The following is a 25374-nucleotide window of genomic DNA, read 5'->3' as shown; positions in this document are numbered from 1 at the left end:
CGTTTGTCTTTTTTTGGGGAGGCTCTCTCATAACGAAAGCACAGCATGGCACCACACGTGGCACGACGGCCTTGGCACTATGCCAAAAGCAGGTAATCTGAAGAAGTTGATGCCATTTTTGAATTTGTAATTTTATTAGGAAAGTATTAAAGGTTGGTTGCTATTCTTACTAAATCGAAATTGTGTTGCACATACTAATAGCTCATACGAACATTCTGGATTGGGATTTCATACCTGACAGAACTGGATTGCTGGATTATTTTTAACAAAACTGACCTACTTGGCTTCCAGGTTTGATTTCCTAACATCTGTCCATAGGTGGCAGAACAGGGGGGGGGGGGGCACCAGGGTACAGTGCTCCCCATAGATTTTGGCATTTTAACATTAGCCGTACTGGCGTTGCATGGAAAGAATGGGACCAAAATGAAAATCTGCAGTGCCCTGCTGCCACTGCAGTCTGCACCTGTCTGTACTGTTTGTTCATTGAATCAAAGTGGCTGTAGCTTGTTGATAAGATTGTCATCAGTGCTGTCATGAAAAAGTTACAATTGGTCACAAAAAGTAGCAATATGCATGTTCTTGGTTTATTTCAAATGTAGTACAAATGTTGTTTATTTAAATTCAAATTTAATGATGATACCTAATGATTACAAGTGGTCTTAACCAATAGCCATGACCACAAGTGATAATTCTCAATTGTATTGCACTGTAAGGTGTACAATTATGTAGGATAAGGGTTTCATTGGCTACATGTTGTCGGGAGATCCATACAGATCATAGGTCCTCCACAAATTTTTGCCCGCTGGATCCACAGAGATCATAGATCTGACCCCTAAATTTTGTCGAGAGATCCATTCGGATCATAGATCCAACCCCTGAATTTTGTCGAGAGATCCACTCGGATCATAGATCCAACCCCTCTATTTTGTCGAGAGATCCACTGAGATCATAGATCCAGCTCTCGGATCCATGCACATGTCTGGTCATGACCTGACCGGAAAGGGTCATGCTGCATATCAGTCGATCCGTATCGGCGAGCTGAACACATCTGACGTATTTTCACCGCTCTAGCACGTCTCTATCAAAAGGCATAGCCTAAAAAACTGCTGGTGACCGTTCATGACCTGAGATGACATCAGGGGCACACAGAAGGGTCACAGGTGCATTTTTCCGATTCAATGTGTTATGTTTACCTATGAACCGATGTTTAAGAGGGTTCTGAACGACATTCGTCCAAAAGATACGCATTTCATTATTCTCCCATTGACTTATAATGGAGAGGTCGCAAAATTTGTGATTCCACCGAAGAAGAACCAAGTTCGAAAATAAATTCTGGACTTTTTTCAATTAATTTATCCGATATTATGAGCATAAGGTCAATTTTACCATTTTTATTGGGACAGGCTCAATCGCAATAAAATTATCAACAAACACATGTTTCCAGTAGGTCACAGGAAAGGTCAAGGTCAGATCAAGGGTCGAAACTGCCCGTTGGACGGGCACGCTGGCCGTTTCTGACGTCACTGCCAGCCGGCCGGACGGGAGCTCAGAAGGCCCCACACCGGTGACTCTGAGGACTCACCGGCTCCTGAGAGCACCATGTTGATGTCTAACGGCTCCACAGTCCACAAGGCCACTGAAGACACCACACAAGCTCTCACTGAGCTCTTATGTCCATGTACCGGCCTCTGAGGGATTTAAGCCAGCGCATTCATAGCTCCACACCAGCAATTGTAAGGGCTTCACACTGAAGTATCTGAGGGTTCCACACCGGTGTCTCTAAGGGCTACATACCGGCATCTCTGAGGGCCCATACCGGCATCTCTGAGGGCCCAGATGTGTGGAAAAGATGTATGTATGAACAGGTGTGCCAAAAACGGTGGGGCTGTGCGACGCCGTTTTTGAGGTATTTGCGAAAACCACAGGGGGGGGGGGCAGCACGGCTGGGTTAATGGGAGAAAATTGAAATGCTCTTCTTCTGAACGAAAACACCCTCATACATCGGGATAAGGGTAAATATGACACATTTATCCGCCGTCTCGCTCCCGAGGAAAAGGCTGGCGCGTGTTCAGGGATTGTATTCGTCAGGCATGAGGTAACTCAATGGTCAGTCACAAAGCCAGCCTTTGTGAGGTGACCCGCCCAGAAGATACAACACTATGCCTTGGCGAATACCTTCCGAAAATGACGGACCAAACAGGAATCCATTTTCAGCAAATGACAGATAACTCTGAAATCGCTAAAACGTATGCAGACGAGCGTACCCGCATGGGACTGCATACCATATACAGATAGTCTTCATAAAACATGTCATAACGTACATTTACAGCATCGCGCTATACATTATATACAGTATACACAGGTGGCAGTCGGGGTGGGGGTGGGATGCTGGTCGCGACCGCTCGGCGCGCCGCCCAGTGAGCGAAAGAGCCTCCGGCCTCGTCCCGGCCGCCGCGGTCGCGCGCCTGACGTCACGAGGTCAATCCTCGGAGCTAGAGCGTCCGATAAATGAGTGTTCGGGTACGGTGCCTGCCCGTCCCGAAAACTAGCATTTATCCGCCGTCTCGCTCCCGAGGAAAAGGCTGGCGCGTGTTCAGGGATTGTATTCGTCAGGCATGAGGCAACACAATGGTCAGTCACAAAGCCAGCCTTTGTGAGGTGACCCGCCCATACCCCCCACACCGAACACCGAGGGAGCGGGAGGTAAAACGTGTGTGCGCACGAAGAAGCGCCGGCGAGTTCGCACAGCGAAGGCAAAGACCCAGGACGTGCGTGCATTATCACCCAGAACATAACGCGCAAATGTAATTACAGTCAATAGAAGCATAAGCGCAGAAAATACCCATATGGACAAATGAGATACCGCTGGTAGAATAGGCCAGTGTCGGTATCACGCTGGTGGCATGGAACGAAAAACTTGGACAAAAAAAAGCATCCGTGTACCCATTGGAATGCTTGGTTGGGGAGCAGGATCATTGGCGATCAAAACGACTGCAGTTCTTGGCAGCCCAGCCGCCCCACACCCTTGTGTCTACCGTCTATAGATACAGCCCCCGTGACCCTTGATAACTGTGGGCAGCCAGCCGACAGCCGGACGTGGGAGCTTTTCCAAAAGTGAATCAAATGACACAGAATATGCGTGGCACATGCTGACTGTCTGTTATTCAGAGAGGAATTAGAAAACAATAATGCCTACTGGTGAACCTGACTTATCCATAAGGGCGATACCCCGGCCAATGGGCCGTGTCGGTATCTCGCAACGAGTGACACCGCGACCGAACGGGTCGTGTCGGCATCTCGCAACTGCCTACTGGTGAACCTGACTTATCCATAAGGGCGATACCGCGGCCAATGGACCGTGATGGTATCTCGCAACTAGAGTGACACCGCGACCGAACGGGTCGTTACGGCATCTCGCAACTATAGAGTGATACCGCGGCCAACGGGCCGTGTCGGTATCTCGCATATGGAGAAATGACAAACCTGCGGACGTGCGACCAAAATGACATTAATCGTGCCGGTGGTCGCTGCAGTTCAGGTCCAGAAGAGCTAAGGTGACGCCGCATTCGGACGTCTCCGGGCAGGCCGTGCTAGAGGACGGTATGGCCTCCAGCACCGGTTTCTTAGCCCGCGACCGCCTGGGGGGGGGGGGTCGGATCCGACCCCCCCTCCGTTTTTCTTGAATAACTCATGAACCACTTTCGCTATCTACTTGAAACTTGGCATACCTTCTCCCCTATCAATTTGACGTCTCCTGTGCAATTTTTAAGAAAAAATGTCCAAAATTTTTTGAGATATATCGATTTTAGTGATGTAACTACATGGCGTTTTTAGTCAAAAAGTGGTAAATGTTTAAAAAATCGCCAAAAATCAGGATTTAAAGTAAATTGCAAATTAAGGACTTGAAAAGACGCAGCTCAACGAGTTCTTTAAAATGGCTATCTCGGATTTTCCATAAAATGCGTTTTTCATCCCTAAAAATTCAAAAAACAATATTTTTTGGAAAACAGCTAATAAAATCCAAAATTTTGAGAATTTCCAAAAAACCGGAGTATATGTTGTAGAGCTCTATTAGAACATTAGATGCCCCAAATTTCAACTTTCTATCTTGATTTTTGACCCCCAAATTGTAAAAAATAGCTCCAACATGCATAGGGCATGGTGACGTCATAAGCATTTTCGTGAATTAGAGGCACTTCTGAACATCGCATGTGAAAAACAAATGGCACCACTAGATTCCTGGGACAAAGCTCGTCTAGAAAAGTGCATTTTTATGTCAAAAATAAAAAGTTGAAAAATAAACCTTTTTTCTCAGCCCTCGTATAGTATAAACGATTTTTTATGCTTTCAATGCACACTTATCACCAGCACAGTGACTTGGGGTCACATATAACCATTACCATCGGATTCGGCGTGAAAATTAAGCCATAAAACATGTGTCGCACGCTCATGTAGCAGAAATTGAAAACCGTGACCTTTCGTGACCTGACCTGACCTTGACCCGTACTTAGTATGACCCCTATACGCACATGGTACCTTCACTAGGCCTTTGAGGTCATTTTTTGTGAGTTTCGAGCAGCAGCTATCGATTCCGCTGTCCGTAAGCCTAATCATGCAAAACCCCTGAATTTGACCTTTGACCTGACCTTGACCCGAAAGTTGACCTCAATCTTAAAATCTTAAGAGTGCTTTGGGAAGGTCTCGTAGAGACCTTTCGAACGCCGCCTCGCGGGGCTCGATACGACCATTGGTTCTCTAGATAACAGGGGGGGGGTCGGATCCGACCCCCCCCCCCCCCAGGCTGTCGTGGGTACGGAAATAGCCCAGGCGGTGCCGGGTTAGCGAGCTACACAGCTGAACTACGTCGAGCGTGACGGCTGGGGCTGCGCTGGGGCCGCCTGCGGCAGCAGGCGAGCTGGCGTGATTTCCGCTGCCAGGCGAGGTGAAGGTGTCCCAGAAGTTGTAGCCGGAAGTGAGGACCGACGGGCTGCTGTGATCTGCGCAGGAGGCAGCCCGACGGCCGGGGTCCGGAATGTAGGCGCGCGGGTGTTGCTGGCAAGTGTCGGCGAGCTGGGGTGCTGGTGACGTTCGAGCGGCCTCTCGTGCCTGGGCAGCTGCTTTGTGAACAATCGTCGCCGCTGGCTGCCAGGCGGAGAGGGCTACCTCGGCATACGGGTTGCGGAGCGTGCCACTGCCGCCCGGGGACGTCCGCCTCCAGCTCCGTGCTCGCTGGGCCGTTCCGGCGTGGGTCCACAGCCTCGTGCTCGGCATGATCGGCGTATGAAAAGGAACAGACGTAATGAGCACACATTTATGCTGAGAAGGCAAACAAAGAGTCTCGCATGCCACATCGCGATGAGCTGTATACTTCAGGTATAACAGAGAAACGTGCAAGTTAACTGTGCACTGATACTGAAATTTCATCCGCCAAACTGAACGATGAAACCAAAAACAACAGTCCGTTTTGCGGACTAAGGTACGAGACAAGCAGGCCTGGGAGCCCTAGGGATACAGACAGGGGGCCGCTAGTATCCACAGCTATACCAGTATAACGCCTTTTGGGGCGACTAACGGAGCGAGCGAGAGGGTGGGCCTTGCACGTGCGAAATTGCGAGGGAGTACCTCCAACCGACTTGTGCACGGCACCCTACTAACCGGTCTCTAGCGACGTGCCAAATTTGGGCACAATCGGCCCAGCCGTTCTCGAGATCTGGAAGCGGCACCCTGCACGTGCGCACGTGCAAAATGGGTCCCAACTGACTTGTGCACGGCACCCTACTAACCGGTCCCTCACTGTGTACCAAATTTGAGCGCAATCGGTCGAGCCATTCTCGAGATCTGGAAACGACCCCTGCACGTGCGCACGTGCAGCAGCACCCCAACCCTGGCACATGGATAAGCAGTGCCTAGTGGGTGCCTACCTACATGCCAACTTTCAGCGCAATCGGCCAAGTAGTTACCGAGATATTGTAACAATTACAAAACGGACACCTCTTCGTTTTGCACGTGGCACGTGCATAAGGGGTCACCCACATGCATCAGGAATAGTCCAATACTTGGTAGAAGGAATGAAGCTACCCTACAAAAATTACCGCATGTAAATCGGTCAAGTGGTTGCTGAGATATAAGCGTCGCAGAATCGTGACCACGGCCGGCCGGCCGCTCATACTCAGAAATTTCCGTTAATCTAAGGAAAGACTACGCTCGCTTCGCTCGCTCCGTAATGATACCATACCAGTATAACGCCTTTTGGGGCGACTAACGGAGCGAGCGAGAGGGTGACCCTTGCACGTGCGAAATTTCGAGGGGGTACCTCCAGCTGACTTGTGCACGGCACCCTACTAACCGGTCTCTAGCGATGTGCCAAATTTGAGCACAATCGGCCCAGCCGTTCTCGAGATCTGGAAGCGGTACCCTGCACGTGCGCACGTGCAAAATGGGTCCCAACTGACTTTTGCACGGCACCCTACTATCCGGTCCCTAACCATGTACCAAATTTGAGCGCCATCGGTCCAGCCGTTCTCGAGATCTGGAATCGACCCCTGCACGTGCGCACGTGCAGCAGCACCCCAACACTGGCACATGGATGTGCATTGCCTAGTGGGTGCCTACCTACATGCCAACTTTCAGCGCAATCGGCCAAGTAGTTACCGAGATATTGCAACAATTGCAAAAGTGACACCTCTTCGTTTTGCACGTGGCACGTGCATAAGGGGTCACCCACGTGCATCGGGAATAGTCCAATACTTGGTAGAAGGAATGAAGCTACCCTACAAAAATTACCGCGTGTAAATCGGTCAAGTGGTTCCTGAGATATAAGCGTCGCAGAATCGTGACCACGGCCGGCCGGCCGGCCGGCCGGCCGCTCATACTCAGAAATTTCCGTTATTCTACGTAAGACTCCGCTCGCTTCGCTCGCTCCGTAATGACAGCGATATGGTTAATGAGGGCTTGCAGGCGACGCCAGCCGTCCCTTGACGGGTGGACGCCATCCGTACCCATGAAAAAAACAGCGCCCATGGGAGCTCACGCATTGCGATGAGAACGTCTGCCGGGCAAATGGGATAGGCAACGACTACCAAGTGTTACAAAGTCATCGTAAAAACTGGCAGCGGCAAGGTAGCATATAAGGGCGGCGGGACGATCAAGGCCATCTATAGAAAATACCCTCCTACCAAGAAAACAGAGGCGGATAGCAAGTGGCGATGGCTTTGGTCCACGTAACGGAAAGGTAATACCAGTCCAAACAACCAAAAATTTGTTACTTTCATTTGAAGATTTATGAAACATGCAATATACAATTATATTAATCAACGGCAGAGGACACTTAAGGCAAACACGTTCTGGCGACAAAAAGACGCCGAATTCTGCTAAGCAATGGATGATTTCGAAGATGTACATAGCTTTCGAAACCCACAGTACTAACAGCGAACTGATGCTTAAAAGGGTTTATTCATTTACTTTGATCTTTTTATGCATTGCATATTTTATTATCTGTCAATAAGGTCTTCAATTTGCTATCGATGCCGAGAACCAAATTACATTATTTTGGGCTGCCAGGGGTTAAGGCAACCGCTAACGAGGGCAACACTAGTCCCCAACACTAGTCCAGAGTACAGATCACCAAAACTGCTCAGGAATGAGACAGCGATTGTGGTGCAATTCACACGCCTATTAATGTCCTTAGGCCTCTTTACGATGTGCTCAAAAGTGGAGTGACATGTCCCTGGGGACGAACTCAATGGGCAAAGCTAGCCGCGAGCACGAGAAGCACAGGGCTGAAAAGTAAGGAGAGGACGGATCTCAGACGTCGCCCCGGCCGTTCCATTTATAAATGAGGCTAAACGTTGCTGAGATAAGCGGCGAAATGGACCAAAGAAGGATTGGAGACGAATATGCAATATTAAGCCGACAGCGAACGCTGATGTGTGCAGTATCAATAACAGGAGCGAGGCCAACCAGGAGGTGGCGGGCAAATAGAAAAACTAGCAGACAGCGCACTGAAGCCTGCGCTACGGTGACACATGCCGTCAGACCGAAACGTCGGCAGCCGGCCGGAGGGGCAACATGCTAAAGGCTAGGCAGTGCACGGCCGAAACAGCGACGGCAACCGGGGAAATACCCATAATTGACGCATTCAGCGACTAGCACTGACGAAAGCTTAGTTGGCTAGCCGATAGCCCCGAATTGTTCCAGTGGCCAGAACATAAACCGCCCTTCCTCAGATAAGAAGGCAATTGCGGCATGGCCGTACGACCGGCTCACGGGCCGAACGGTCAAATTAAGACGGCGCAAGTCATACAGGCAGACGACACAGCGTATGTGTACTGTGTACGCTGTATGGGAAAAAAAGTCGAATGCCGCTGAATACGGTGATGAGTGAGGGAGATAGGGGAAGCGGGGGAGCACCGCCACCTTAAGCATTTCTGCTCACCGAGCTGATATGCGTAGGAAAAACGAAGCTCTTTTGCATTCATGTGAAAGTAGGAATGTTTTCCTACATGTTGGCATAGTTTCCAGCGCTCCATTATAAAATTTCGCTACTTTACAGACGTCGAAAACAAGTCCTGCATTTTTCGTCCTCCAAAAAATGTGCGGGTAGCACCGCCACTGATGGCGATGTTATCCACAGATCGGCCTTACGGTGACAGCCACCTTTTTTTATAAATTTAGCTCGAATGTTTGAATGAACGGGTTGACAGAGCCGGAGCCCACGCTAAGCAGAGCTTGTTGCGTAGACCCCGACCCCTACCATCCGATCGCGCAATTCCGGGTAACGGGAGAATTTAGATGCCAAAGTTGAACGTGCCCTTCAAAGCCGGACACGGCCTGTCCCACTCAACTGACTTCAACTGGCTGCGGCTGCTCCCACCAACCGCAGACCATCCCCGTCAGGAGTCTCAAATATCGAGCGCCGGAGCGTCTCGAACCCGGGCTCTCACTACCGGGAGTCCAATGCTCTACCAACTGAGCTACGGGACAGGCATAACGCACCCTTAGACAGCAGTAACGCACCCTTGGAAGCGTTACTGCTGTCTGAAATAGTAACTCAAACTCATATAAGACACACAAGAATTGGTTGTTAGTTTGTCACAGATCAGACTGTTTGTTGCGGACAATATGCATACAAAGCATGACAAATTCACGTTTATTTCGAAACATCCAGTGAAGTCAAACGTGAGGTTAAAAAACAGACGACGTTTGCGGCCTAACTAAAGCTCTTCTCCGAGCTGAGTGAATCATCATTGCGGCTTTATCCATTTTGCCACCCCTTGGGGTAGCACCGCCGAGCATGGCGGTGTTACCCCACTCACAGTCATGGACCGACAACGCCCCGACAGCAAAACAAGCCGGGACGCGATTCTTCTATAATTCCTTTCTCAACAAAGAGCACTTCATGCCCTCAGATTTAACGTAAAAATCAAGGCATTTTGACTTGAAATGACCACTTACTTGCTGCTCAAACATGCCAAATTATTACAACGATGGTTTGAAATTCACAAAATGGGCAATTGCGATCTCAAAATCAAATAAATCTTAGCGAAACCTACCTCACGCGGCGTCCCGTTTCCGTTCGGACACCGAAATGGCGGGTGTTTACATTTACAATTCAGAGTTTTGGCGATAGAGAGGATGGCGGTGTTTCCCACATGGCGGTGCTACCCCCGCTTCCCCTATCCTTTGGTGGCTGGCAGTTTCATAACGTGGCCGGTGTAACATCCCACAAACCAACGGGTCAAATTAAAACGGCACAATTCATACCGCCAGACAACACAGTATGTTTACTGTGTACACGGTCTGGGAAAGAAATGTCGAATGCCGCTGAGTACGGGTGTGATTGCGAAAACATAGGCCTTGGTGGCTGGCCAGTGGCCAACACATAACGTGGCAGGCCTAAAATCGGCCCACAAGCCGACGGGTTACTTAGGACGGCGCAATTCATACCGCCAGACAACAAGGGATATGTTTACTGAGTACACGGTCTGGGAAAGAATTGTCGAACGCCGCTGACCATGGGCTTGAGTGCGAAACATAGGCCTTGGTGGCTGGCAATACCTAACGTGGCAGGCGTAAAGTCAGCCCACAGGCCGGTCAATTAAAACCGGCGCAATTCATACCACCAGATAATATGGTATATGTTTATTGTGTACACGGTTTTGGGAGAAAATGTCGACTGCCGCTGAAAGCGGGGCTGGCTACAAGAGGCAGGCCTTGGTGGCTGGCAGTATACAATGTGGTTATTGAAACGAAACCGTACACTCGCCAATGCGTTAATGCACACACAGTGTAAAGTAAGTCTGTCTTCGCCAGAAAAGGGGCAGTAGCCCGTGCGAAAACTAAGGAACACCTGTATAGCATAGTCCTGCAAAATTTGCGTCTGGTTGACATTAAACAACGAGCAAGCCGATATACAACCAAATCAGCGGAAGAAAACAGTAAAATGCCTTTTGGGGCGACCAACAACGGAGCGAGCGAGAGGGTGGGCCTTGCACGCGCAAAATTGAGGTGGTACCTCCAACTAACTTGTGCACCGTACCCTACTAACCGGTCCCTAGCGATGTGCCAAATTTGAGCGCAATTGGCCTAGCCGTTCTCGAGATCTGGAACCAGCACCCTGCACGGGCGCACGTGCAAACTGGGTCCCAACAGACTTTTGCACGGCACCCTACTAACCGTTCCTTAACCATGTACCAAATTTCAGCACAATCGGTCAGCCGTGCTCAAGATCTGGAATCGACCCCTGCACGTGCGCATGTGCAGCAGCACCCCAACTTTGGCACACGGAGATGCAATGCCTATGGGTGCCTATCTACATGCCAACTTTCAGCGCAATGGGCCCAGTAGTTACCGAGATGTGCCATTGTTACAAAACAGACACCTCTCGTTTTGCACGTGACACGTGCATAAAGGGTCACCGTTAATTTACTAAAGACTACGCTCGCTTCACTCGCTCCGTAACAACACTCATTATGACCAAAATGTAATACGGCGCCAAAAACACGAGGAAAACTGTTGATCTGCCTAAAAACTGCCATTCCAAGGTGAATGTAAAATTCATTGAAACTGCAGCGATATGCTCGTAACCGGACTACCCGCGAATGCCTACCGCGGTGTCAGAGCGAAAGCAAATCAGGGGAGGCAAGCTTAAGTAAACTGGGGCTATACGTTCGTAACCGGACTACCCGCGGATAGCTTCCGCGGTGTCGGAGCGAAAACCAAATCAGCTATTGCAAGCTGAATCGAGACTGTGGCGATACGCTCGTAACCGGACTACCAGCGGAAAATATACCGCGGTGTCAGAGCGAAAACAAAACCGAGGCCCAACCACATGGCGACTAGCCCACAGGCGACCACAGATGAAGCCACAAATTGTGACAAATATGGGTGCCAAAAAGAAAAACGTCTGTCGACCGATAACCGCGGCAAACCACCGCACCGAGGACGGCCCATAATCTGACCACCAGGTCGGTCAGAAATCTGACACACCAGGCCAGATAGGCAGGTGCCGCAGACCAGAACACCGCGACTGGCCTTGCCCAGGCAAACACCAAATTCATGCTTTGGCGAACTGCCACCTGGACGAAAAGCCGTTGACATTTAACTCGGCCAACGCCATTTGAGGAAACACGAAGGCCCGTTTAGCCTGACGAAACTGTCATAGGGGCAGGTGCCTCAGGCCGAATTACGGCGACCAGTCTTGCCCGGACTACACCAATGTCCTGTATTGGTGCAACCGCCGGGACGAAAATTGCCGTGGGCCCTTAACTCGGCTAACGCCTCGGTGCTAACCGTCACCGCCGATTGACCGCCGGCGTAGGTACGCAGCCGGTCGCATAGACGGACACTACTGTTAACGCCAGACCCCTTGAGACCCTAATTTTTCGCGATTATTTTTAAATGCGTGGAATAATTTCAACCATATTTAGGAAGTAGCTGTTTCAAGACCTGCCGAAACTTTTTCTTCAAATACATTTTGTTGTCACTTAAATATTTGTGGCACTTGTCATTGACTCGTAATGTTAACTGTTTTTCCATCCTGGATAGAGGCTTTCATACGTCATATGACATTAGGCTCCGCCCACGACTGCGGCATTGACCCGTGCCCATCAGCGACCTCTGTATAAACGACACCCCTGCCATCTGTAAAGGACTATGAATTTCGCTGACGCTTCACGTGCTATGAATCAATTGCAGCAGACGGTCAAGTAAATGTTAGGCTCTTGTTGACTCTTGTATATAGGACCAAGAGGACCATCACTCCTCAACCTACTACTCACACGTGCTTCGAACAAACGTGAACGGTTCCTAACAAATACGATTTTCGATGTAGGATATCTGTTTGAAATACGAGCGAGCCTTATGATGTGAAGCGAAGGCAATTAATTTATTATTGCGTTGTTCGATGGTTGCATAGCGATGTACAAATCGGCAGCTACTTGGTAACATCCGACATCCCATTATCGCATTATCTGCAACGCCATAGGCTTTAAATACAGGTGAATATTTCCTATACCTTAGTCAGTTATATGCCATCTGTCCGTCATTTGCGGCTTATAAAAAATGAAACAAGTATCAGCGAACATATCAGCATGATGCAAGCAATGCGCATTGAGCATTTATGGCTCCTCAGTCATCATGTCGCTCTTTGGGCACTGTCAGCCAAGACGTTACGCACAACTCCGCCGGCTTTCGGCACCGCTCGACCGTCCCTGCTCCCCGCCACAGCGAGAGTGACCGCGCGCCGGCCCGAAACCGCCGCAGGCCAAGACCACAGAGGCGGGGCTTAGCTGTGACGTCATAACGTATCACAGGCTGACCGGTGATAGCCTCTACACACCGGGTGAAAATCTTGCTTGAAATTCAACATTACGAGTCAATGAGAAGTGCCTGAAATATTGAAATGGCGATAAAATAGCTTAATTGTAAAAGTTTCGGCAGGTCTTGAAACGGCCATATCCTGAGCTTGGTTGAAATTCTTCCACGCATTTAAAAATAATCGCGAAAAATTAGGGTCTCAAGGGGTCTGGCGTTAACAGTAGCCTCGCACAAAAAGGGGCAAAACTGGTAACATGCGATATAGCCACGGGCCCTATGAACGGTTCTACGCCACAGTCTCTACCATCATAAAGAGTTTAGGTTATGAGCCAGTTTTACAAGGTAATTTCCGCAAATGACAACCTCGAATTAGACGCACAAAATTACCTGTATAGCTGCGGCAGTGCAAAAATAATCATTCCCTCGTGGTCAGCCATAAATTACCAGCCTATCGCAACAGATCTGTAGCAATACCTGGCCAGATACAGTCATTTTGACGAACTAGTTATAACGCCATGACCTCTCACCTAAAGTTCCTGTGATGCTGGTCGCGACCGCTCGGCGCGCCGCCCAGTGAGCGAAAGAGCCTCCGGCCTCGTCCCGGCCGCCGCGGTCGCGCGCCTGACGTCACGAGGTCAATCCTCGGAGCTAGAGCGTCCGATAAATGAGTGTTCGGGTACGGTGCCTGCCCGTCCCGAAAACTAGCATTTAATCGGAAAATTTCACTCGTGACGTGACCACTTTTATGTTACAGAGGTCATGAAAGGTCATGAAAGGTCTCCAGTAGTTTTTGGACAATAACCCTTGATAGGTATATGGTAGAGCAATGAAACACCTTATATAACCAGTAAAACGCCTTTTGGGCGACCAACGGAGCGAGCGAGAGGTTGGGCCTTGCACGTGCGAAATTGCGAGGGGGTACCTCTAACTAACTTGTGCACTGCACCCTACTAACCGGTCTTTAGCGATGTGCCAAATTTCAGCGCAATCGGCCTAGCCGTTCTCGAGATCTGGAAGCGGCACACTGCACGTGCGCACGTGCAAGCGGGGTCCAAACTGACTTTTGCACGGCACCCTACTAACTGGTCCCCAGCCGTGTACCAAATTTGAGCGCAATCGGCCCAGCCGTTCTCGAGATCTGGGAGCGCCCCCTGCACGTGCGCACGTGCTGTAGCACCCCAACCTTAACACATGCAGATGAATTATCTGATGGAGACCTAACTGTGTACCGAGTTTCAATTCAATCGGCCCAACCGTTGTGCCGTTATTGAGGTTGCAATTTTGGGGGTTCTTAAAAAATGTCCAACTTTACCACGCGCCACGTGCGGTGGCTGGCAAGAACGCATGGTGGCCATCACACCACAGAACTTTTACGTCCAAGTGACATTCAGTAAAGAAGACCGCTTGTCAATCGGATGTCCCGTTCCTAAGATATTAGCTTTTGAAGAGCGTCCCCACGGCCGGCCGAGCTCATACTCAGGATTTTCCCTTAATTCAGTATGAGACTCCGCTCGCTTCGCTCGCTCCGTAATTATTTTCCTTCTCGACAATACGGATCGACTAATATGCAGTAATACCTTTCCCGGCTAGGTGATGACCTCCACCTTAGGTGAGGGTCATCACCTGGCAGATGACATACCCCTTTAATGTACAATTCTAGTTCATTTGACTCGCCTCGAAAAATGGAACACGATGCCGTTTAAACTAAACTCGTGCAGGTCTGAGCCAAAAGGTATTACACATAAGCGTCCTCCGCGAAAACGTATATTTTTTAGGCTAAAACGTTTACCTTAGGTCAAATCTGAGATAATCAATAAGAGAGAGTATAAAAAGAGCTATCGAATATGCGCTTAGCTGCTGCGCTGTAGCTCCATCTCTTTCTGAATCCTGACTTATGCGCCGCTTTGTCGAAAAATGTCAACATCGGCGAAATTTGATTTTCGGTTGTCTCTGGCGACCTGACCTTCGACCAGTTCGACCTAACCTTAAAAATAATCTAAGTAGTTCTGTAATAGTTTTTGACGCTCTTTCGAACGCCGCCTACTGCGTGTCTCGACGTGGCCCACAAGCTGAGTTAGTAATGGGTGTTCAAACACCCCCAGCGGCCAGCAGGTTCAATTAAAAAACGCTTACGCTGGGGGCGGCACCGCACTGCTAGACGCTGGCGGCATAACAATAATGGGCGGCACTGCAATGAGGGGCACCACTTGCATTGAGTGGTGGCATTGTACGGTGAAGGGGCAGCGTCGCATTGAGGCCGGCGGTATCGCAACGAAGGGTGGCACTAAGGAGGCTGCCTTATAAGAAACGCTTGGCACATCCTAGCCCAGCTCGGCGCCGCCTGGCTGCTGCATCTTGAAAACGGCCCTTGGTGTCGATGAGAAAGACCCATTGTCAAATAATTTCTTGGATGGGGTCACTGCTGCCTTCAGTAGGGCGTCGGACGCTCTGGAGGGGCGCCATTGATCTCGGATGGTCCGACTGGTATTTTCAGAGGGGCACCAGACACCAGTGGTTTCAGAGGGGCGCCATTGATCAAGGATGGGCCGACTGAAGTTCCGGTTCAGGGGGCGGCAGTGGCTCTTGAGGGGCGCCAGCGACCTCGGATTGATGGGGCGACTGTGATCTTTAGAACGGTGTTGAGGGGCGCCATTGGGCATTGATGGGGCCACTGTTGCCTTCAGCAGGGCGCCGGACGCTCTGGAGGAGCGCCTTGAGCTTGGGTGGGGCGACTGTAGTCTCAAGGGGCGGTGTCTCGGACGGGGCGAATGTGATTTTCAGTGGGGCGCCGGGTACTCTAGAAGGGCGCCACTGGTTTCAGAGGGTTGCCATCGATCCTAAGATGGTGCAGCTGCAATCTCCGTTTAGATGGGCGCCAGTGACTTTTGAGGGGCGCCAGCGACCTCGGATGAGGACGACTGTGATCTTCAAAAGCGCGCCTGACGCTCTGGAGGGGCGTTATTGGGCTTGAATGGGGCGACTTTAGTCTCAAGCGGAACGAATTCAGTCTCAAGGGGGGCGCTAGTGGCTCTTGAGGGGGTTATTGATCTCGGATAGGGTGATTGTGATCTTGAGAAGAATGCGGTTGCTTTAGAGGGGCGCCAGTGGTTTCAGGGTGCGCCATCGATCTTGGATGGGCCGATTGGGGCACCTGTGAGCTTCAGAGGGGCGCCGGGAACTCTAGAGGCGCGCCATATACCTTTAATGGGGCGACTGTTCCGTTCAAGTGTATGCCAGCGTCTCTTCAGGGGCGCCATCGAGCTTGGGGGGTTCGGAATATTCTGGTTTCCGGAGAGGCGCCCTTTAACATTGGGGGCTAAGGTTCTATTGCGGGTGCCCTGGAGAACATTGGGGTGTGCAGGCACCCCCCAAAGAGATATTGAGCTCGATCCCTGCCGGCATATCATTTTTAATTCATGTTCCCTCTGTAAAACGGCATCAGCCTAGTCGGCGCTAATTGGGGCGCCATCTGGGCGGCTGGGCAGAAAGGGGGGCATGGCCCCCATGGCCCCCTCCCCTGTCTACGCCACTGTTGGTTGCCTAAGAACACGTTTTGGGCAATCAGTCTCAGTCCATTCTTCGGCAACTACGGTGCAAGGCCGATACTGTAGAAACTTGCGTTTTGTACTCTTGACCTGACCTCTGACCTACTTAAGCAAAAAATGGCTCTTAAGATCCGCCTTGTGGAGAGCTTTCGATTGCCGTTTTCCCCGTCTTTCTACGACCATCGGTTCGGAAGTTAGACAGGGAGGGCATTCCACGATAGATCGTACCACTTTTTTCCAATTTGACACCCTCATCTCTCGGAATTTGACGAGAATTGGTCTCAGGGGTGATCAGGGGCTCTGAATCCACCTATAACAATTTCAGGCTTATCAGATAAGTATTTTTTTTAGTTATGGTGTATAACATTTTTTGGATCTTGCTTTGCAGCGCTAAGTTTGGCGGGCTGTAACTCTAAGACGGATTATGCAAATGCCAAATGTCATATAACATTGAACTTGCAATGAAACAGAGATTAATATGTATTTTTGAAATTTCGAAAAATACTCTATTTTTATGTATGACATATCGAGTTTTCTTTCATTTGTATTTTTTGGACTTTGGGACCAAATTTTTTTGAATTTTTATTTCTTTAAAAAAATATTTGGCTCATTGTTAAGAAGTATGCAAAACATTAGGAAGGTGTTCTTTCTATAAATGTATTTATTTTACGTCACGATAACGGTTTCGAATAGTGATTTCGGGAGGGGAGCTTACAAATGGCGTGGTAAAGCTGCCTAGTGACATCACGGGTTACTGAAATTTCAATTCAAGTCTGAGTCATCTGAAAAAAGTGAAAAGAGGGTTCATTCAACCCTCTTTCCTATAAGCGCAAGGGTGAAAAGGCTGTTTGGTTCTGACATTGTTTTGGACGCCAGTGACCATAGCTGTCCGAGATGAAAGTTACAGGACGCATACATGGTGTCCTCCAGAGGTCTCACAACTTGTATATCTGGGAATTTTTCAAGGTTACATGAGGTCAGGTCGGTCACGTGACATCACTGTTATAAATCAATGGGAAATATAAAAACTGTTATTTTGGCGCCGAGAATGATCTAAAACTATCCCACGTACATGGTATCGTGATTTCATGCACTCCTTGCAAAGTCCAATGCTTTACTTTTGCATTGTTAACCTTGCGTGACGTCATTTATGACGTCACTAGGGTCGTACGAGTTTTTCGTCAATAACTCCCGATCAAATCGAGCTAGAGAGTCGGGAAAGCCACCAATGGACTCGGGAAGACCTTCCCAATCGAATGATATGCCATATGATACCCTTTGCCCAGCTTCGTGACCTGAGGGGCTCTGACCTGACCTTGACCCGAGGTCAACTACTTAAGTTGACCGCACCCTAGCAAAAAGTATACCATTCGATGCACCTGAGCTAGGCGAAAACAATGATGCCAAAATCGCGGCTCTGCGGCCATTTTTTACGAAGTGATTTACTAAAAACCGAACCCGTAACTTCAGTCACGTGACCTGACCTCAGACGCTACCGGTTAAGCTGAGACCTTAAAATCGGGTACCAATCGCTGCGACTTGTAACGGCACACACGCTCGTTTTTTTCCGCGAGGCTCTAGCTCTATTAGAAGCGAAACGGCGCGCTGGGGTCGTATCAACCCCTCCGAAACCCATTTTGTTTGCGGGAAAATGTGGAACTTATAGAAAGAACACCTTTCTAATTTTTTGCATATCGATTTGCAATGACATGAAGATTATTTTGAAAAAATAAAAATGTGAAAAATTTTGGTCCCAAAAGTCATTAGAGGCAAATGAAAAAAGATTAAGGTTTTTGCTCAACAATGAAATTTTTTCTTTGGAATTTTTATATAGTAATATTAATTTTTGATTCTTCGCAAGCTTAGTGTTGTTTACTTTTTGTTGGCTGCTTAACCCGTTCTTGAGTTATAGGCCATCAAACTCACCGTTACATACCGAAGTTAAAAAAATGTAATGCAATATAACTCAAAAAGTTTTGATCTGAGCAATATAACTCAAAAAGTTTTGATCTGAGAAGTCTGATATTTTGCCAGGCGTCTTTGGGGCCTATGATTACCCCTAGGACCGATTTTCATTAAAATCTGAGGGATGAGGGTGACGGGCCTGGTACGATCTATCGTGGAATGCCCCAGGGGGCAGAATCTGCCCCCCCCCCCCCCAGCAGGGCGTGTATGGCTGAATAGCCCAGCGGGGCGCCGGTTAAGTCGCAGATGATATACCCAATATGCCATGCATTTTTGTTATAATAACTATAGCTGCGTGAAACGCATAGGAACTTCGAAAACTCACTAGAAAGTGAATCGTTACTCCGCGGTCTCCCCGGGTGGTTCGCGGATCTCGGCAACTCTTCAGGGAGTTCGCGGTTATCCTGAAGAGTAGGTACCTATTGTTCATCCGCGGATCCCCGCTCATTTATCTGCGAACATACTAGACTTGATGTTCATCCTCGGAGCCACTAGAGACTTCGCGGATTCCCTAGGAAATCCGCGGATCCACAGATTTCGCAAACTCACTCTAACATCGGCACAGCTGCGCTGTAGTGAGCGGAATAACCACCGGAGGACTCTCTGCCACCTCTCTTGGTTAATCGTCACCGAATTCCCGCTGTCGTCCTCAGGACCTCGAAGGACAGGGGGCCAAGTATGCATCCCCTGTGCGCACATTATACTTTTTCTGGCGTTTTGCCGCTTGCCGCTATGAATCAGTACAGAGATAGTGTGCGATAATAGTTTTCTTAGGGCCGAAAACTGAGCAACATGTATGTTTTGTTCTAGTAACGGACCCTCTCTTTGAGTTGAACCTTAACCACTTCAGTTTTCTTCTCACTACTGCTCGGTGAATTCATTATCAAAAATGATTTAAGTATGCAGCAAGATAGTTTTATGAATGTAGGCTTGCATGTGCCACAATTTAATCATTCGGATTCTTACTCCTCGAGGTCGAGATATTTCAATTTTAAATCATGAAGTTACTTTCGGGAGTGTTTCTGTGTTTGTGTGGGCCCTATTTGTTGTGCGCCGTGAGCGGGCGGGGGTGGTGGTGCGTTGGCCGGTAGTGGTGGTATGTTGTTGGTCGGTGGCTAGTAGTGGTGGTATCGGTGGCCGGCCGGCTCACTCGCGCGACCCGCGCCTCCCCGCCGCCGCCAGGAGCGGATGCCGGCACCGGAGCGGCCGGCGGCCGGCGCGTTCGTGCTGGCGCCGACACCTGCCCAGCTGGGTCGGGCGCCCCTGCAGCGGCGGCTGGGCTCCAGCGGCAGCGCCGGCGAGCCGCCGCCGGCGACGGCCGCGGCGCGTCGTCCGTCGGCCGGCGCGTCCACGCCGGCGGCCACAGCCACCTCCGGCGCCCAGCCGACAGCGACGTCAGCCGCCGCCGCCGCTCGGCGCAGCCCCGACCACATGGACAAGTGAGAAGGGCTGCACTGGCCCGGGGGAGGGCAGTGTGTTCGGGCTCAGTAGAGGACGGCTGTAAATTAACAGATAATGGCAAGGCTTTAGCGGCTGCCGGAAACTCGTGGGTGACCTTGGCTTGAAAATGACCACAAATGGTCATTTTTCTGCCGGTAAAACTGACCTCTGCGCCTTTTTCACATGTGTTTAATGACCACCCCACCTTTTAACACTAGTTTTTAGTTGAGATATCCAAATAGGGGTCCCTGGCTCGCCATTACCGGTCTGGGCACTGTCAACACCGAAAAATGCTTAAGTTCGGAGATATTTGATTTCAAGGCTGCAGTTTTAAGATTCTACGGGGCTAATGCATTTTAATGTCCCCAATTAGAATTTGTGACATCAGCGCATGTCTGGCGATTTTTGAATCTAATGCTAAAACCATGATAAAAGATAACTGTTGCTGTGGCGGTATATCCTGTTTACGCGCAACATCTGCCACACATTAAAGATACCAAATTATTGCTTCCAAATGACGTCATAGGAACAGCGGAGGCCCCACAAAGTAAACAAAAGTAAAAGTATAATATCTCAAAAACCGTTGCATATTTTCTCGGTGAAATTTGGTACATATTCAGTTTTGCTCTTACTGAACCACGGTACACCACTTTTATGCTAATTCATTGACAATTTTGAAGGTGGGAGGGTCCCTTTAATGTTAACTTGGATTAAAACTCTGCCACAGACAACGTAGGGGAGACCCTTGAGGTATGGGCCGGTTTTGTGAAATGGTAATTTTCTTGCTAGATCTGGTTTTTCACTCTGTGTACGTGATATCGCTTTTCGCCTGTAAAGTTGCCTGATATTAGGCACCTGGGATCAGCTATTTTGTCTCGAGATAACTTTTAATAAATCATGCGCTTTTTCGATCCATCAAAATACACCGGGAGGTACGGGCTATGGCCCGGGAGGCATGGGTTGGTGTCATGTTTCATATTCTTTTCTCGACATTGAGAACAACACTCGTAGCTGGGATCTACCTTGAGCTATCTTAGGAGCCCAATCTTATAAAATACCGCATAAGCTGCCAACAAGCTATTTCATGGAGGTTACTTGGGCACATATTTATTATAGTTAACTCAATCATGTTCCATGAAATAAGACAATATTTTTATGTTCAAATGCAATCTGTAGTTAAATTTTCGATCATGCGCAACAAAAACAAAACTTATTGAAGAGGACATTCAAAGAAAGCGTCATTTTATTGATTTAGGATCACTGGAGGTGGGTGGCCCGAACGTCCCGGTTAGGACGCCAGAATGCGCGTAGCATCTCAGCTCATAATCTTGGAAGAAAGCTTCAAATTGATTATCCAGTCTTAACTTGCATGCATTAACCTTTATGTTAGCGATGGTGTGACATAATAAAACGAGCCTGGTTCACACTGATAACGAATTTACTTAATGTACCGTATTTTACTCGAAGAGGGCAAAAACACTTTATCACCGCTCATTGACAAAGAAGACTGAGGAAGATTTTGGAAATCACGTGGGCTGCATAACTAAATGGCTGCTACCAGTTTACGTGGTCAAATGTGTAAAAATACGCAACACTTCTTCAAAACTGCGATGGCCCATACTTCCCGGGGGCCATATGTACCTCCCGGGTCTCCCCTACTCTATATCAGTAATACAGTAGTCTATGATCCTAATGGGGCGCCGATAGTTAGTTTTTACGCATATTTATGGGTACTGCATAGGCCTACGTGTACGGATGTGGGTATGCAGCCGTCGGTGTATAGCCGTCGGTCCCGGAAGGCTGCTCTCGGTCAGCGCTGCGCTCACTGTTGCCGCCGCCTCCGGTTGTTGTGGCAGGGTGCTGGAGCAGGTGAATTTCTCTGAGAAGTTTACCCGGCTGCCGCAGTTTCGTCCCGGCGAGATACCTTCTCCTTCGGCGCTGAGTCCGCGCGTGACGCCCTCGCAGCGACGACGCCGTAAGTCGCCACTACCAACCTGTGACTGGCGGCCGTAAGTCGCCACTAGCCGTTTTCACGACGGGCTATCCGGCGAATGCACCCGATTTGACCAAATCTGCACCTAATTTCTTTTACAGCAAATATCTTCATGCTATGAATTTATTTCAGTGTTTTAATCGATGATGCTCTCTGATAATATGACAAAGCAGGCATATAAGCAATTAGTGCAACCCTAGCTGATTGCTGCTAAGAGACACACCGAACCTGATTTGACTAAATCTGCACCTAATCTGTACCAGATGTGCACCAAATGTGTACCAGATGGCCGTCGTGAAAACGGCTACTACCAACCTGTGACTGGCGGCCGTAAGTCGCCACTACCAACCTGTGACTGGCGGCTCGGTGACCGGCCGCTACTGCACGCCCTAATCAGATCTTGGGCAGTACTGGCGTGTACCATATAGTACATATAGTCCGATTTTTAAGCCTGTCTTATCGTTTAAAGCGCTCTTATGAAAAGTTCACGTGAAACCTCAATACTTTAACACTGGCCAGCTGCAAATTTCGTCTTAATCTTGATGTTTCTTTCGACTCTTTTCATTGCAATACTCGTGCCTTACTTATCTGTGTGCACTTAAAGTGATCAGGCAGATTTCAAAATCCGACTATAGTGATGTGGGGTACTGGGGGTGGGGAGGGGTACTTGTTGTCGTTGTTGTTGTTGTTGTTGTTGTTGTTGTTGTTGTTGTTGTTGTTGTTGTTGTTGTTGTTGTTGTTGTTGTTATATCTCCCCCAGGGCCGGCCTGTAGCCCCATGAGGGGCTCCTGTGGTGGGCCGCGGAGGTAGCCACCGGCCACGGCGCCACCCCCCTCTCCCCCCTCCCCCCCCCCCCAGCTGCTGGGGTCGAATAGGAATGTTGCCCGTGAGTCGCAGGCGGGCACCGGCCAGGCACGGACACCTGAGCGGCTCGTGCTCGGGGGTATCGGCGCCCTCCCTGCAGACGAGGCAGCGGGGTGCGCGGGGCAGGCGTTGCAGTTGCACTGCTTGTAGGTCGCGGTGGGGCGCCGTCTGATCCTTGCAGTTGCACTGCTGGTAGGTCGCGGTGGGGCGCCGTCTGATCCTTGCAGTTGCACTGCTGGTAGGTCGCGGTGGGGCGCCGTCTGATCCTTGCAGTTGCACTGCTGGTAGGTCGCGGTGGGGCGCCGTCTGATCCTTGCAGTTGCACTGCTGGTAGGTCGCGGTGGGGCGCCGTCCGATCCGGTGCAGGTACTGCTCCGAATGGCCCCCCAGTGCTCGACCCGCAGCTGGTGTACGTTGATGTAGAGGGGTACTGGGTGGTGGTGGGGAGGGGGGGGAGGCGGGTTCTGGGGTGTTATATTTTGCGGTGTACTACCTGTTAACGCCAGACCCCTTGAGACCCTAATTTTTCGCGATTGTTTTTAAATGCGTGGAATAATTTCAACCATATTTAGGAAGCAGCTGTTTCAAGACCTGCCGAAACTTTTCTTCATATACATTTTGTTGTCACTTGAATATTTGTGGCACTTGTCATTGGCTCGTAATGTTACCTGTTTTTCCATTCTGGATAGAGGCTTTCTACGTCATATGACATTATGCTCCGCCCACGACAGCGGCATTGACCTGTGCCCATCGGCGACCTCTGTACAAACGACACCCCTGCCATCTGTAAAGGACTATGAATTTCGCTGACGCTTCACGTGCTATGAATCAATTGCAGCAGACGGTCAAGTAAATGTTAGGCTCTTGTTGACTCTTGTATATAGGACCAAGAGGACCATCACTCCTCAACCTACTACTCACACGTGCTTCGAACAAACGTTAACGATTCCTGACAAATACGATTTTCGATATAGGGTATCTGTTTGAAATACGAGCGAACCTTATGATGTGAAGCGACGGTTGCTAAGTGAGTCCGGGCTAAGCTATTACGTTCGGTGTATTGGCATTGGCTGGCCTCGACCCCTGACCCCTTCCTGGGCTCTTCTGAAAGACGCCCTAGAAAGAACAGAGGGAGACAAAAAAAAAAACAATGGCTGCGCGCACTCCGTCGCTCGGCGTCCTAACGGAAAAGGCCGCATGGGCAGCGTTGCCTCGAGACCAACATAAGTTGTATGTCGGACTTACTTACGTGCAGTTGTGGTAGCCGTTGTGGTTCCAGTGCCTGCGCCCACGCTGTAAGTTGCTAAAATACATTCATGGTAGAAATCAACGCTGTTACAATATATCGCCCACGTTCTAAAATCCATATATCTGCGCTAGAGGTGGCAAAATGTGGACCCGGGGACCCGGTCTATGGACCCGGTCTGGACCCGGACGGGTCCAGACCGGGTCCCCCAAAATATTTGGCCGGGTCCAACCGGGTCCTATCATTCCCCTGTACTTTATGGTAAATGTTAATATCTTTTATGCTTTGGCAAACATAGTTGATGCAGTTTCCAGTCCATAAGTCCCAATTCCACTTCTGAATTTCAACATTCCTGCAGAGTGGGCTACCTATTCTGCAGCATACTGGTCAGTCTTGCTTCAATTTCTTATCTTGTCACCTACAACAAAATAAACAAGTTCACTTCAAAGTGCTGGAAATGCAGAAAAAAATTCACCAAATGTTTGTACGCATCACTTCCATTCAGTTTGCTGTACAACACCTAACAATATTTTGGGCTGTAGAAATCAAACACGAATGACATATGCAGGTAAGTAGGTATGATTGAAATCCATTTATAAATGGACACAAATCTAATTGAAGCAAGGCTGACCAGTGGCATTCTTACCTGCCTTTTCAAAGACATTGACATACCAAAGTCACTATGCCCACCAGAAATTGGAGTTCATGTTTGATATTCAAAAGCATTTCATAACTCAAACAGCCTTGAAATTGTTCCTATCACGGCCAGAAGACAACTCATAAACCCAACATGCCCTTGGATAAATCCAGAAAGCTCAAAATGAATCCGAGGCATTCTCCAGAAACAGTGGTATTGACCAGATTTTTAGCCAACTGGCGCCGCATGATGGCGCTAGCAGAGCGTATTACACATAAAGCGCTCTACTAGCGCCATCATACGGCATCAGATGGCAAATAACTGAGTCAATACCAATGCCCTTCTCCAAGGCCAATGATTCCGTGTTGATATGAAAATGGCCCATTTGAGCGTCATATATGCTAAGCCTTACGCACGCTAATCTACTGCATAAAGGCTACAATTTTGGAACACGTTCGGAAAGAGGACAAGGCCTCCACTCTAGCACATACTTAACGCCTAATGACATCTGATACAAAGACCCCAAATACATTAACGAGTAGATGTGCATCAGGAACGGATTTTCCTACTAGTTCAGCATTGTGATACGTTTGTAGATTGTTATATGCAGTTACTCTGCTCATGCATGGATCCCAGGTCAAAGACGCCAAGACCAAAATCAGGCATGTCTCAGAACCCTTGATATTTATTCTATATCTAGGTACTACTAGCAACAAAACGTTGCTTGCTTTCTACGTTGATGAATTGGCACTTAAGTCATGATCGCAACCTTGCAGTACTTTAAAGTTTAAAGCTATTACGACTTTGCAGTACTTTAACCCCCAACAGAATTTTGCAGTGATTTAACGCCTGCTTTGTCCTTGAATTG

General features: G+C 49.1%; 1 protein-coding gene across 1 annotated transcript in view; it reads left to right on the top strand.

Annotated features, from left to right (window-relative positions):
• Positions 1 to 25374, top strand: part of LOC122385549 (putative transcription factor capicua) — a 122687-nt gene that overhangs the window by 34112 nt on the left and 63201 nt on the right. The window contains exons 2-3 of the mRNA XM_043373895.1: positions 19509 to 19765; positions 21623 to 21741. Of these exons, the coding sequence (XP_043229830.1) occupies positions 19515 to 19765; positions 21623 to 21741 (370 nt within the window). The 5' untranslated portion in view covers positions 19509 to 19514. The remainder of the gene's footprint in view (positions 1 to 19508; positions 19766 to 21622; positions 21742 to 25374) is intronic.

This window comes from Amphibalanus amphitrite, unplaced genomic scaffold (assembly GCF_019059575.1).
Source record: "Amphibalanus amphitrite isolate SeventyFive unplaced genomic scaffold, NRLGWU_Aamphi_draft 000222F_arrow, whole genome shotgun sequence".
Classification (NCBI taxonomy): Eukaryota; Metazoa; Arthropoda; class Thecostraca; order Balanomorpha; family Balanidae; genus Amphibalanus; species Amphibalanus amphitrite.
Note: the sequence above shows the minus strand (reverse complement) of the source record. Positions and strands in the feature narration are given on the sequence as shown.